The 13933-nt window shown below is 57.2% G+C and overlaps 2 protein-coding genes across 2 annotated transcripts in view; both read left to right on the top strand.

Moving 5' to 3' along the window:
• TTC21A (tetratricopeptide repeat domain 21A) overlaps positions 1-5980 on the top strand; it is a 21894-nt gene extending 15914 nt beyond the window's left edge. Inside the window, exons 20-30 of the mRNA XM_038755443.1 lie at positions 184-287; positions 561-749; positions 876-986; positions 2578-2659; positions 2745-2895; positions 3579-3740; positions 3868-4057; positions 4527-4751; positions 4975-5095; positions 5645-5712; positions 5831-5980. Of these exons, the coding sequence (XP_038611371.1) occupies positions 184-287; positions 561-749; positions 876-986; positions 2578-2659; positions 2745-2895; positions 3579-3740; positions 3868-4057; positions 4527-4751; positions 4975-5095; positions 5645-5712; positions 5831-5908 (1481 nt within the window). The 3' untranslated portion in view covers positions 5909-5980. The remainder of the gene's footprint in view (positions 1-183; positions 288-560; positions 750-875; positions 987-2577; positions 2660-2744; positions 2896-3578; positions 3741-3867; positions 4058-4526; positions 4752-4974; positions 5096-5644; positions 5713-5830) is intronic.
• A 151-nt stretch (positions 5981-6131) lies between these two features.
• Positions 6132-13913, top strand: LOC119936308 (chymotrypsin-like elastase family member 1). Its single transcript, XM_038755857.1, has 8 exons — positions 6132-6264; positions 9624-9732; positions 9943-10052; positions 11992-12123; positions 12383-12519; positions 12930-13075; positions 13348-13497; positions 13795-13913. The coding sequence occupies exons 1-8, from the start codon at positions 6167-6169 to the stop codon at positions 13819-13821; spliced, it is 909 nt and encodes a 302-aa protein (XP_038611785.1). The 5' UTR covers positions 6132-6166; the 3' UTR covers positions 13822-13913.
• Positions 13914-13933: the final 20 nt, after the last annotated feature.

Raw genomic sequence — 13933 nt, forward strand, 5'->3', positions numbered from 1 at the left:
GGGGGAGTGGAGAAGGGGACCATAAAGAGAGAGCTGAGGTGAGCGGGAGGGAGGAATGAAGAGAGAGAGCTGGGGGTGAGGGAATTGGAGAAGAGGACCTTAGAGAGCTGAGGGGGTGGGGGAAGGGGAAAGGGATTGTTGTGGGGGAGCTGGGAGGCGACAACAGTTGTCCCGCTCTTTCAGTGAATGACGTTCCTTCCATGATGAACGACGTCAAGTGCCTGCTTCTTCTGGCTCAAGTCTACAAGGGCAACAAGAACGAATTGGTGCTGGAGACTTTGGACAAGGTGGGGAGCGGGGATTCCGCGGGCCGGAGCGGTGGTCGGCGGGCGGATGACACCCCGTCCCGTGTCCGCCGGCCTAGCTGTCCGGTGGGTGCGCTCGGAAGGCCTCCCACCTTTCCGGGTGAGTGGCACCTGCCTGTCCCCCTCCCCCTCTGCCCCTTCCCTGCTCCCTGTCGGAGTCCATGGCGGAGGGAGGAGGAGGAGGGCCAGTCGGGCCAGGTGCGAAAGCCCCGGGTCCTGGGGGCTGTCTGTTCCCGGCCGCCTGCCCCCGCGCAGGCCCTGGACCTGCAGACCCGAGTGCTGAAGCGGCTCCCGCTGGAGCAGGCGGAAATGATCCCGGCCCAGAAGCGGCGGGCGGCGGAGCTCTGGGGCCTGGCCGGGGAGCAGCTGGTCGCCCGGGGTGACCTCGACAAGGCCGCGCTGCGCTTCCGAGAGGCGCTGGCGCTGTGCCCGGGGGACCGCCAAGTGAGCGCCGGCGGGAGAGGGGGAGGGACCCACGCGGAGGCTGGAGGAGACTTCGGGGCCGGGGAGGGACCCGGTCCCGGGGACGGTGGAGCCCCCGTGACGATGGTCCCGTCCCCCCGCTCCCAGGTGACGCTGCAGCAGGCGCAGCTGTTCCTGCTGCAGGGAGAGCTGGACGCCTGCGAGCACCAGTGCTCCGCGCTCCTACAGGCGGACCACGACAACGGCGCCGCCGCCGTGGTAATAATAATAATAATAATAATGGCATTTATTAAGCGCTTACTATGTGCAAAGCACTGTTCTAAGCGCTGTGGAGGTTACAGGGTGATCAGGTTGTCCCACCGGGGGCTCACAGTCTTCATCCCCATTTTACAGATGAGGTAACCGAGGCCCAGAGAAGTTAAGTGACTTGCCCAAAGTCACACAGCTGACAATTGGCAGAGCCGGGATTTGAACCCTTGACCTCTGACTCCAAAGCCCGTGCTCTTTCCACTGAGCCACGCTGCTCCTCAAAAGATAGGCATTTATAATGGCATTTATTAAGCACTCACTATGTGCAAAGCACTGTTCTAAGCGCTGGGGAGGTTATAAAGAGATCAGGTTGTCCCGCGGGGGGCTCACAATCTTAATCCCCATTTTACAGATGAGGTAACTGAGGCACAGAGAAGTTAAGTGATTTGCCCAAAGTCACACAGCTGACAATCGGCCTCCGCACCGCCCGCTAGCTCTCGAACTCGTGTCCAAACCAAACGCGGCACGGCGTAATAATAATAATGATGATGACATTTATTAAGTGCTTACTATATGCAAAGCACTGTTCTAAGCGCTGGGGAGGTTACAGGGTGATCAGGTTGTCCCATGGGGGGCTCACAGTCTTGGTCCCCATTTTACAGATAAGGCCACCGAGGCACAGAGAATAATAATAATAATGATGGTATTTGTTAAGCGCTTACTATCAATCAATCGTATTTATCGAGCGCTTACTGTGTGCAGAACACTGTACTAAGCGCTTGGGAAGTACAAGTTGGCAACATATAGAGACGGTCCCTACCCAACAGTGGGCTCACAGTCTAGAAGTGAATAATGGTATTTGTTAAGCACTTACTATATGCAAAGCACTGTGCTAAACGCTGGGGGGATACAACGTAATCAGGTTGTCCCACGTGGGGCTCACAGTCTTAATCCCAATTTTACAGATGAGGAAACTGAGGCCCGGAGAAGTTAAATGACTTGCCCAAAGTCACACAGCTGACAGTTGGCGGAGCTGGGATTTGAACCCATGACCACTGACTCCAAAGCCCAGGCTCGTTCCACTGAGCCATAGTGGCCTAGTGGATAGAGCACGGCTCTGGGAGTCAGAAGGTCAGGAGTTCTACTCCTTGCTCCGTCACTTGTCTGCTGGGTGAACTTGGGCAAGTCACTTCACTTCTGTGGGCCTCAGTTACCTCATCTGTAAAATGGGGATTGAGACTGTGAACCCCGTGTGGTACAGGGGCTGTGTCCAACCCAATTTGCTTGTATCCACCCCGGCGCTTAGTACCGTCCCTTTCACTTAGTAAGCACTTTAACAAATACCGTTATTATTATTGTTATTAGTATATCTCTCCCTGGGTTTGCGCCGGGCTGGTCCACTGGCGAGGATGAAGGGCTCTGGCCACCTCTGGACCCAGGGGGCTTGGGACCCCTCTCCCTCCCGCGGCTGGTGGGAGGACGGGGACGGGAGGGCATTGCCCAGCGCAGCCCCTCCCTGGCGGGCCTAGGCCGTGGCGGAGTTTCCGGATTCAGGACTGTCCGCTCCCCTCACCTTTCGGGGCGGGTGGGCTCCCCGCAGCTGCTGGCGGACCTCATGTTCCGGAAGCAGAAATATTCGGCCGCCGTCAGCCTGTACCGCCGGGTCCTGGAGCGAGAACCTGGTGAGGGCCTGGGTCTGCGCCTCGGTCCCCCCAGCCCCCGAGATGGCGGCCTGGAGCACGGACTTCCAACTTCCCCTCCTTCCAGACAAGTTCTGCGTGCTCAACAAGTTGATCGACCTGCTGAGACGGAGCGGGAAACTGGATGAGGCCCCAGCCTTCTTTGAGCTGGTTGAGAGAGCTTCCAGCCGCCTGTCCCTGGAGCCCGGCTACAACTACTGCAAAGGCGTCTACTACTGGTAACGTCTCCCACGGGCCAGACAGGCGCAGGACGTTCAGCGTCAGAACCGGCAAGGGGGACACGGTCAACCCAGGATTGCTGTTCCCCAAATCCCACCCTGCTCCTCTGGAGTCGGAGGGGGCAAGTTAAGAACAAACAGAAAACGCGTCTTCCCCACCGTCCCCATGGGGACCTGTGCCGCCAGAAACACCAGCACGTCCAAAGGGTTTTGGAGAGATTCCCAGATGAGATTCCGAGCTGGGTCAGAATGGAGAGGGGGAGAGTCAGGGTTGTTGGATGATCCATGCTGGGTAACTGGGGAGAAATGGGGATGTCGGGTGAGCTGTGCTGGGTCACTGGGGAAGAGACAGGGTTGAAGAGGGGAGAGTCAGGGATGTCGGATGGTCTACTGGGTCACTGGAATGGGGAGGGGTCAGGGATGGAGAGAGGACAGTCAGAGGTGTCGTATGGCCTGTGTAGGGTCACTGGGGAGAGGCAGGGGTGCTGGGTGGGCCGTGCTGGGTCACTGGATGAGGGTCAGGGATGGAGAAGGGAGATTCCAGGGTGCCCGGTGGGCCATCCTGTTGGGGGAGGTCAGGGACGGAAAGGGGAGGATCAGGGTCCGATTGCACTTTGCCAAGATTTCAGTACAGTGCACAGTTCAGGGCCTGCCGCCCTTTTGAGCATCCTTACTCCCAACAGGCGCGTCGGCCGCCCGAACGAGGCCCTGCGCTCCCTGAACAAGGCGCGAAGGGACGGCTCCTGGGGCCTCGACGCCACCTCCTTCATGGTCCAGATCTGCCTCAATCCGGACAACGAGGTTGTGGGCGGGGAGGTGTTTGAGAAGATGGGCGGGGAAGCCAGGTACGGGCCAGGGTTAGCCCCCACCCCCAGCTCCGGAAATCCCCCCCAAAGGGGGGCATCCCTGACGGGGGCGTCCCTGACCAGGGCACGTTCCCCCCTCTCCCCGCCCCCGCCTCCATACCGGCAGCTGCTTGGTGGAGGAGTCCCTGCAGCTTGGAGTGCGGACGGCGGAGCGGCTGCTGCGGGAGTTTTGCCCGCAGACCGAGGACGAACACACCCAGCTGAAAATGCTGCAAGGAGCCTGCCTGCTGGTGTCCCGGGATAAGTCCAGCCTGGAGCAGGCGCTCAGTACCTTTATTCAGGTGGCCCAGGCCGAGGTGAGGCTCCGGGGTGTGGGGACTGGGGGGCCGGGAGGGCTGAGGGGGAGGGGGCACGAGGAGGCGGCTATCCTCACGTTCTCTCAAGGAGAGGAGGGTCTTTGGGGGTATTTCCTCTGGACCCGTCTCCCGGCGCCACCCCCTTCCTCCACAGCATTAGGCCTGGCTCCACCCACGTGCTTCCCGCATCCCAGGGAGTATTGTCATGGTTTCCTCCTTAAACAGTCGTAGTTACTGAGCAATTACTGGGTGCAGAGGACTGTACTACGTGCTTGTGAGAGAACAATATAACAACAGACATATTCCCTGCCCACAACGAGCTTGCCCTCCCCAATTCCACGGTCCTAGGGGGCTCCGACTGCGTCGAGCCCACAGATCCCCGTGCCCTGTACCCACGGGGCTCCGAGGGGGCCGCGTCTGGGGCGGCAGGCGTTGGCCCACGCGGGGCCCCCGGTGTCCGTGCCTCCAGAAGGACAGCGCCTCCGCCATCTTGGCTGTGGCCCAGGCCTACATGATCCTGAAGCAAGTGCCCAAGGCCCGCACGCAGCTCAAGCGCCTAGCCAAGGTGCCCTGGAACCTGCGGGATGCCGAGTCCCTGGAGCAGGCGTGGATTCTGCTGGCTGATGTCTGCTGCCGCGGGGGCAAGTTCGATGTGGCCAGCGAGCTGCTGCGCCGCTGCCTGCAGTACAACCAGGTGGGAGACTGGGCGTGGGCCTGGGCATAGGCATGGGTGTGGGATCTGCCGGGGCGTGGCATGAGCTGTGCATGGCTTGTCGTGGTGTCTGAGCATCCCGGAGTACTGTTGTTGTCCCTGGTGTGGCTGGGACTGCGAAGACCGGGCCCCAAGACTTCCCACCCTCTGCCCTGGCCCAATTCCCCGCACCCTGCTCCCGCACGGATCCTGGCCCCCTTCGCAGTCCTGCAGCAAAGCCTACGAATATCTGGGCTTCGTCATGGAGAAGGAGCAGGCGTACAAGGATGCAGCCGTGAACTACGAACTCGCCTGGAAATACAGCAACAAGGCCAACCCCGTCATCGGTGAGTGGGGGCGAGGGAGCTGGTCGTGGGGGACTCAGCCAGTCAGGAAGTGGCTGGGACTCCGGGCGGGGGTGTGGGGGAGAGCAGGGTTAATACTGCATTCACGGTACTTCGGGGGCCTTTCTGGCTGCAGACAGGCCTCAGCCATCGGAGTTGTTTCAGCTAGAACTGCTGGGCATCCTTGAGACAAGGATTCATTCGTTCATTCAATCGTATTTATTGAGCACTTACTGTGGGTAGAGCACTTTACTAAGAGCCTGGGAAAGTACAATACAGCAATAGATAAAATCTCGGAGACAACGTTGCCCTCCTCTTCCTCCTCGCCCTGGTGGTCGTCCTCCATCATCATCAATCGTATTTATTGAGCGCTTACTATGTGCAGAGCACTGTACTAAGCGCTTGGGAAGTACAAATTGGCAACATATAGAGACAGTCCCTACCCAACAGTGGGCTCACAGTCTAAAAGCGCTCCCCCTAGGAAAGGGTGAGAATCGGGGTCTCCGCAGTGGCCAATGTCTGGTAATTTCCCTTTCCTGTTTCTCCTCCCAGGTTTCAAGCTCGCGTTCAACTACCTGAAGGACAGGCGCTACGTGGAAGCCATAGAAGTGTGTCACAAGGTGGGGCGCCCTTCCCGTGCCCCGCGTGCTGTCCTTGTCCCTACCCGTGCCCCCTGCCCGCCGGGGCCGGCGGTCCTGCCTGGGGGCGCTGGGGGTCCCTACCAGTCTCTCCCCGCAGGTGCTGAGCGAGATCCCCCACTACCCCCGGATAAAGGAAGAAATTCTAGAGAAGGCACAGGGAGCCCTAAAACCCTAGCAGGAAGGACCTGGCCGCGGCGGCGCGGCGGGACTTCAGGCCCAATAAAGTCCCATGGCCCAACCGCGTTTATCCTCCTTCCTCAACAGGGGGTCTTGTCCAGGGGGCGAGGGGGCTCCCAGGGGAGGTCTCCGTCCGGGGTGGGGCGGAGCGGGGCGGGCCGGGCTCCTCGTCCCCCCCCCTCAGCCTCGCAACGTTGCACGGAGTGCTGTGGCGGGACTCGGAACACTGCCCGGAGCGTACACGGACCCAGCCAGCATGGCTCTGCGGAGCCCCTGTTCAGCCGAGCAGACGATGCTGTCTCTGCTCACTGGATCCGCCAAGACTCCCCCTGCTGGCTCCAACACTCCTGCTGGGTGAATAATAATTAATAATGCTGGTATTTGTTAAACGCTTACTATGTACCAAGCACTGTTCTAAGCGCTGAGGTAAATACAAAGTAATCAGGTTGTCCCACATGGGGCTCACAAACATCCTTGAACATCCTTGGTGGGGCTCAAAGGCGCCAGGGGACCCCGTCCCCTTTCCAATCAGCACGCGGGGACGCTGCAGGGAGCTCCTGTCCTCATCTTCTCTCTGAAACGCCCATCGGATCTGACCCTTGACCCCGAACCGCCACTGTCCCACTCCCCCCATCCTTCTCCTTCTTGAGGAGCCAACCCCCAAACCTCGACAAGGTGCTTCCGGCCTCTATCCCCTACTAGCAGCCTCCAGCCTCCCCCCACTTAGACCAGCATCTTCCAGCCCCCTACCCTTAATAATTATGGGATTTGTTAAGCACTTACTATGTGCTGAGCACTGTTCTAAGCGCTGAGGTAGATACAAGATAATCAGGTTGTCCCCCATGGGGTTCACAGTCTTAATCCCCATTTGTCAGATGAGGTAACTGAGGCCCAGAAGAGTTAAGTGGCTTGCCCAAGGTCACACAGCAGCCAAGTGGCAAAGCCGGGATTAGAATCCATGTCCTCTGACTCCCAAGCCCAGGCTCTTTCATTGAGCCACCCCGCTTCTCTTACCCTTCCCCCCAACCCAAATGTGCAACTGCAGTACTTACTCCGGGTCACCCCTGGGTATTTATTGAGCACCCGTTGTGTGCAGAGCACTGTACTAAGCAGATTGGGACAGAATTCACTAAAAGTAGAAGGTACAATTTCTGCCATGGAAGATTTCACCATTTTCAGGAGGTGGACATAAAATAATATAGAGGGAAAGGCAGCTGACCTAGAAGCAAGGGGAGCAGGAGATTGGTGTTCTAATCACGGCCCTACTCCTGGCCAGCTAAGTCACCTTGGGTGTATCTCTTAAATCCCCACTAATCAAGAACCTCCCATGGTTGTCCATCGACCTCCACATCCAACAGAAATGCCTTATAGGCTTTAAAGCACTAAATCACTTTGCCCCCTCCTACCTTACCTTTCTGATTTCCTATTACAACCTAGCATACTCACTTTTCTGCTCTAATGCCAACCTACTACAGTACCTCAATCTCATCTATCTTGCTGCTGACCTCCCGCCCAAGTCCTGCCTTTCATACTGAACAATCAGCCTACCTTCAAAGCTTTATTAAAAACACTTCTCTTTCAAGAGGACTTTCCCAATTAAGCCAATCAATTGTATTTATTGAGCACTATGTACAGAGCACTGTACTAATAGTTTGGGAGGGTACAATATAAAAACAGAGTTGGTAGCCACATTCCCTGCCCACAAGTGCTTAAGTCCAGAGGGCTTAGGGAGTGGTGAATAAAGGGATCAAATCAGGGCAAAGCAGAAGGAAGTGGGAAAAGAGGAAATGAGGGTTAAGTCAGGGAAGGCCTCTTGGATGAGTGCCTTTAATAAAGCTTAGAAGGTGAGGAGAGTAAGCCCTCATTTCCTCTACTCCCACTCCCTTGACTGGCCCCGCCACCCGGACTCAACTGCCTTCCTGGCCCGGGCCTCACCTGGCATGTCTCAATGCCCACCTGCCCATTCTCTCAGGGTCCCATGACCCCTGGAGAAGGAGCTAGAACTGGACTTTCTCTGGCCTGGGACTTTTCCTAGGAAGCAGCATGACAGTAGAAAAGGCCCCGGCCTGGGGGTTCTAATTTCGGCTCTGCCACTGTCTCCTTTGGCAAGTCACTTAATTTCTCTATACCTCAGTTACCTCATCTGTACAATGGGAATTAAGACTATGAGCCCCAGGTGGGATGTGGACCTTGTCCAATCTGATTAGCCTCTATTTACCCCAGCACTTAGTTCAGTGCCTGGCACATAGTAAATGCTTAACAATACCATAAAAAAGGGGCTGCCTGTCAGAGGAGGAGGGGGGCCAACCTCTTCCAGGAGGTTTTCTCCGGCTACACTCCTCCCTCAGGCCTCACACCCTCCTCCCAGGCCCCCAGATCATATCTTCTCATTAGCTACTTCAGCACTAACCTATCGATCAGTGGTATCCAGTGAGTGCTTTCCAAGAGCATGGGAAGTGCTTTAAGGACATGGTGAAGCAAAGCCTCAAATAATATTCCCAGAGCAGTGTGGCTTAGCGGAAAGAGCATGGGCTTGGGAGTCAGAGGACGTGGGTTCTAATCCCCGCTTCACCACTTGTCTGCTGTGTGACCTTGGCAAGCTGCCTAACTTTTCTGTGCCTCAGTTACCTCATCTGTAAAATGGGGATTAAGACTGTGAGCCCCACGTGGGACAACCTGATTACCTTGTATCTACCCCCGTGCTTAGAACAGTGCTTGGCACATAGTAAGCGCTTAACAAATACCATTATTGTTATTATAATAAGCTCCCACAAGGAGCTTACAATCTAGAGGGGGAGACAGACATTAATATAAATTAGTTACTGTAGGGGCTGAAGGGCTGAATAAAGGTTGCAAATCTTTGACTGCAAAGGTTGCAGTCAAGGGTGACCATCTCACTTCTGAAAGTCTGAAGGCAGAACTGGCAGGACCCTCACCTGGCCTTGATCACCTGCTCCCTCTCCCATCCCCCCACCCCATCCCCAATTGATGACCTCACGCACCACCACTCCCCCATCTAACTGGTGTGGCACTGGGAAAACGGGGTGAGCGTGGATCGGGGTGTTGAGGGCTGGTGACTGGAGACTGCCAACAGGCCCTTGAAGAGCCAGGAACCCCCTGTGATCAGCTCACGGCTCAAAGCAGAGGAAGGGGGATGGATGGGATGGCCCAGGAAGTGGGAGAGGAGTGGTCCGTAGGTGGGAGTCGTAGGGCGGACATGATGGAGTGTCTGGGTCCAGGTGGGCAGCTGGGAGCAGGGACCTCCCCATCCCCACCCTGAGCATTCGAAGCAGCTGTCTGGTCTCACAGGCCCCTACCTGCCTGGGGGGGTGGGGGTGGGGGGGCAGAGTGGGGGAAGGTTGGGGGCAGTGATCTGGCCTCGCCGGGTTATTGGCTTCTCCTGGCCTTGTACTATTTTTAGGCAGGGGCTGGGTTGAGGTCCAGGCCCAGGATTGGAGTATACAGGGAGAAGCCTTATCAGTCCCACGCTATAAAAGGGGTGCACAGCCCTTCTCCCCTTAACACTCTTAACAATGCTGCGCTGTTTGGTCCTCGTGCTTTGCCTGGGTAAGTTGATGGGGCAGGTCATCCCCAAAATGCACGTAGTAACCCCCGGATGAATGTGGGGACGGCAGCGGGTGGTCAAAGGGAACGGGTGTATGTGTTAGGCCAGGGGACAGCAGGGGCACTGACCCACTCTTACCCCTAGTAAGATCGCTGGCCAGCCTGGTGGCCCTGGAACACCTTGACCTCCACACCGACCACAACTCGCAGCGGGTCATCGGAGGCCAAGAAGCCCCCAGAAACAAATGGAAATGGCAGGTCTGGTTGGAGGGGACCCTGGGGCTGGGAGTGGTGGGTTCTTTAATGGGCAGTGGGTTGGTCCTGTGGGCCGAGGGGCAGAGAGCACAGACGAAGGCAGGTAGGGGGCTTGGAGGGTCAGCGTGGACAGGAGTTGGGGGGGAGGGTAAACGGGCTGGCACTGCCCCTGGGGACCTGAGCTGAAGTCTGACACATCCCCCCGCCCCACAGGTCTCCGTGCAAATCGCCTATCCAGATGACCCCACATATTTCTATCACATCTGCGGAGGGACCCTTATCAGCCCCTTTTGGGTCATGACAGCAGCTCACTGCATGGATGTGTAAGTGTGGGGAAGCGGGAGGGATAGGTGGTGTACAGGACCCTGACCCCTCTGGGACCACCAGCTCCCCAACCTCCCCAGAACCACCAGCCCCACATACTCCATCCACATCTCTCTTCCCCCGACCTTCCTGCTCAGGATAATAGTGATAATAATGATGGCATTTGTTAAGCGCTTACTATGGGCCAAGTACTGTTTTAAGTGCTGGGGTAGATACAAGGTAATCAGGCTGTCCCACATGGGGCTCACAGTCAATCTCCATTTACAGATGAGGTAACTGAGGCACAGAGAAGTTAAGTGACTTGTCCAAAGTCACACAGCTGATAATGGCTCCTACTCTATCCTAATCCTCCTCGACCTCTCAGCTGCTTTCAACACTGTGGACCACCCCCTTCTCAACACGCTATCCAACCTTGGCTTCACAGACTCTGTCCTGTCCTGGTTCTCCTCTTATCTCTCCAGCTGTTCATTCTCAGTCTCCTTCTCAGACTCCTCCTCCCATCCCCTTACTGTAGGGGTTTCTCAAGGGTCAGTTCTTGGTTCCCTTCTGTTCTCTATCTATACTCACTCCCTTGGTGAACTCATTCACTCCCATGGCTTCAACTATCATCTCTACGCTGATGACACCAAAATCTACATCTCCATTCCTGCTCTCTCTCCCTCCCTCCAGGCTCGTATCTCCTCCTGCCTTCAGGACATCTCCATCTGGATGTCTGCCCACCATCTAAAACTCAAAATGTCCAAGACTGAGCTCCTTATCTTCCCTCCCAAACCCTGTCCTCTGCCTAACTTTCCCCGTCACTGTAGACGGCACTACCATCCTTCCCATCTCACAAGCCCACAACCTTGGTGTCATCCTTGACTCCGCTGTCTCATTCACCCCACACATCCAATCCATCACCGAAACCTGCCAGTCTCGCCTCCACAACATCACCAAGATCCGCCCTTTCCTCTCCACCCAAACCACTACCCCTACTGGATTACTGCATCAGCTTCCTTTCTGATCTCCCATGCTCCTGTCTCTCCCCGCTTCAGTCTATACTTCACTCTGCTACCTGGATTATCTTTGTACAGATACCCTCTGGGCATGTCATTCCCCTCCTCAAAAATCTCCAGTGGTTGCCTGTCAACCCACGAATCAAGCAAAAACTCTTCTCGGCTTCAAGGCTCTCCATCACCTTGCCCCCTCCTACCTCACCTCCCTTCTCGCCTTCTACAGCCCAGCCCGCACCCTCTGCTCCTCTGCCGCTTACCTCCTCACTGTGCCTCGTTCTTGCCCGTCCTGCCGTCGACCGCTGGCCCACGTCCTTCCCCTGGCCTGGATGGGGCCTCCATCCCCTGCTCCCTCCACACATCCGCCAAACTAGGTCTCTTCCTCCCTTCGAAGACCTACTGAGAGCTCGCCTCCTCCAGGAGGCCTTCCCAGACTGAGCCCCCCTTTTCCTCTCCTCCTCCCCTCTCCATCGCCCCCCTCCTTCTGCCCTACAGCACTTGAATATATTTGTACATATTTACTACTGTTTTATTAATGATGTGCATATAGCTATAATTCTATTTATTCTTATGGTTTTGACAGTTGTTTACATGTTTTGTTTTGTTTTGTTTTGTTGTCTGTCTCCCCCTTCTAGACTGTGAGCCCTTTGTTGGATAGGGACCATCTCTTTGTGTTGCCAACTTGTACTTCCCAAGCATTTAATACAGTGCTGTGCACACAGTAAGTGCTTAATAAATACAATTGAATGAATGAATAAGTGGCAGAGCCGGGAATAGAACCCACGACCTCTGACTCCTAAGCCCGGGCTCTTTCCACTAAACCATGCCGCTCCCACCTCTGACCTCCGTGAGTCTATGCTGCAGGTCCTGGCCCTGGGGACCCAGCCCTGACCTCCAGGGCCAAGGGGTCTCCCTGGCCTGATGGATCTATCCAATCCACTCCCAGGCAGGATGATCTGCTTTACCGGGTGGCCCTAGGTGAACACAACATCTTCGAGGTGGATGGGACAGAGTATTTCATCGGGGTGGAAAAGGTGGTGGTGCACGAGGACTGGGACCCCTTCTCTATCAGCAAAGGGTAATTGGACTCGGCCCTGGGCTTGGTGGAGGGGCTTCCCTGCCCACAGGAACCTCTTTCAGTTCTTCCCTTGGGCTGCAGCCGGAAGTGCTGGGGAGCTGGGGGAGGGGGGTTCCTGAGAGTTATGTGGTCCCACTTGGCCCACTGTAGTCCAACTTGACCCAAGCAGATTCATGCCAAGCTTTGAGCGGTGGGGGGGTGGGGGTCCTCCACCACTAGTATATCATCTCCCTTCTCCCCCACAACCTCCCCATCTCAGAAATGACATCGCCCTCCTGCGGCTGAGCACGTCAGCCTACGACAACGGCTACGTGGCCTTGGCCCGGCTACCCCGAGAGGACCAAGTTCTGCCTGCTAATCACCCCTGCTACGTGTCTGGCTGGGGAGTGGACAGCTGTGAGCGCCGAGGGATGAGCCCATCAGGGCAGGGAGGGTCCTGCCCCCATGAAAGAGTGGACACTGACCAAGCCCAGCTCCATCCCCTGCTCCAACCCCAGCCCCAATCTCAGCCTAACCCCAGCCTGACCTGAGCAAGCTGAGTAGCAGCAGGTACTAATCTGTGGCCAGGGTCCCGGCTGGGGCTGGCACAGGCCCGCAGGGGTTGTGGCGGGCTGCCCACAGCCCCCAGGTCATACTCCTGAGGCAAGATGGAGAGGGGACCGGATCTCATCGCTGTAGCACCCCAACATGCTCTGTCACCACCAGAGTCAAGGCCACTTGGCTGGGAGATGAAGGGGGCAAAGGGGTGGCCCCAGCCCTGGCAGGAGTATGACACTGTGAACCTCTCCCCCTTTTCCCCCTGCCAGTGGACTGGACAGTCCCCAGCGTCCTGCAGGAAGCCCTCCTCCCCGTGGTGGCAAACTCGGTCTGCTCCCAGCCCCAGTGGTGGGGTTCCAACGCACTGGACAGCATGATCTGTGCTGGCGGCGACGGGGTGTCAGCTGGCTGCAGCGTAAGGGCCACAGGAAGGCATATCGCGGAGGTGGAGACATACACTTCCCAGCATGCCCCCTTCACAGGCCACACATTGCACGGTGGAGGGGGTGGGGGCCTTCTCCCCTAGCTGAGCCCAGATGCCCAGTGGCAGGAGAGCGGGCAGGGAGCACTGGAGTTCACCACTAGCCGGACAGCACTGGCTGCAAGGGCATCAGGGTGGGGGGAGATGAGGGAACCAGGCAGCTGAGGCACCCAGGAGGTTACCACAGTGCCCTTTGCCCACATCAGGGTGACTCAGGTGGGCCCCTACACTGCTTCTGGGATGATGAGTGGCAAGTCCACGGTATCGTGAGCTACGGGCTCGTGCCCCAGTGCAACACCTTCCAGAAACCCACAGTCTTCACGCGTGTCTCCGCCTTCATCAGCTGGATCTACCGCGTGAGTCTAGCCCCTGCCCTCCCCCGTTCCTGGGACCCTTTGCTCATCCCCCGCCACACTCTGGCACCTCTCAGACCCCTGAGGAGACCATCCCTCTTGGCTGGGTCCCACCCCCATCCTGCTTCCGGCTCAAACATCTGGGGGACTCCCCAGAGCCAGGGGGCGGGGGGGGGTCGCCCAGTGCTCAGTACAGCTCTCTGGGACCTATTGGGGGTCAATAAAGTCATCTGGTTGATGGGTGGGTCCAGCGGGCCTGGGTCTCTGTTCACGAGATCTGAAGCCTCACTTGTCCTGCAGACCACGGCTGCCAACCATGTGGCCTGAGGAAGCCAGAGACAGGACCAGCGCCAGCCCTGACTCCTGTGGTCCAATCCAACTGGCCACCTTGAACCAATAAACCAAACTTCTTTGACGTATAACGTTTCTGTATGGACCC

Source organism: Tachyglossus aculeatus, chromosome 13 (genome assembly GCF_015852505.1).
Source record: "Tachyglossus aculeatus isolate mTacAcu1 chromosome 13, mTacAcu1.pri, whole genome shotgun sequence".
Classification (NCBI taxonomy): Eukaryota; Metazoa; Chordata; class Mammalia; order Monotremata; family Tachyglossidae; genus Tachyglossus; species Tachyglossus aculeatus.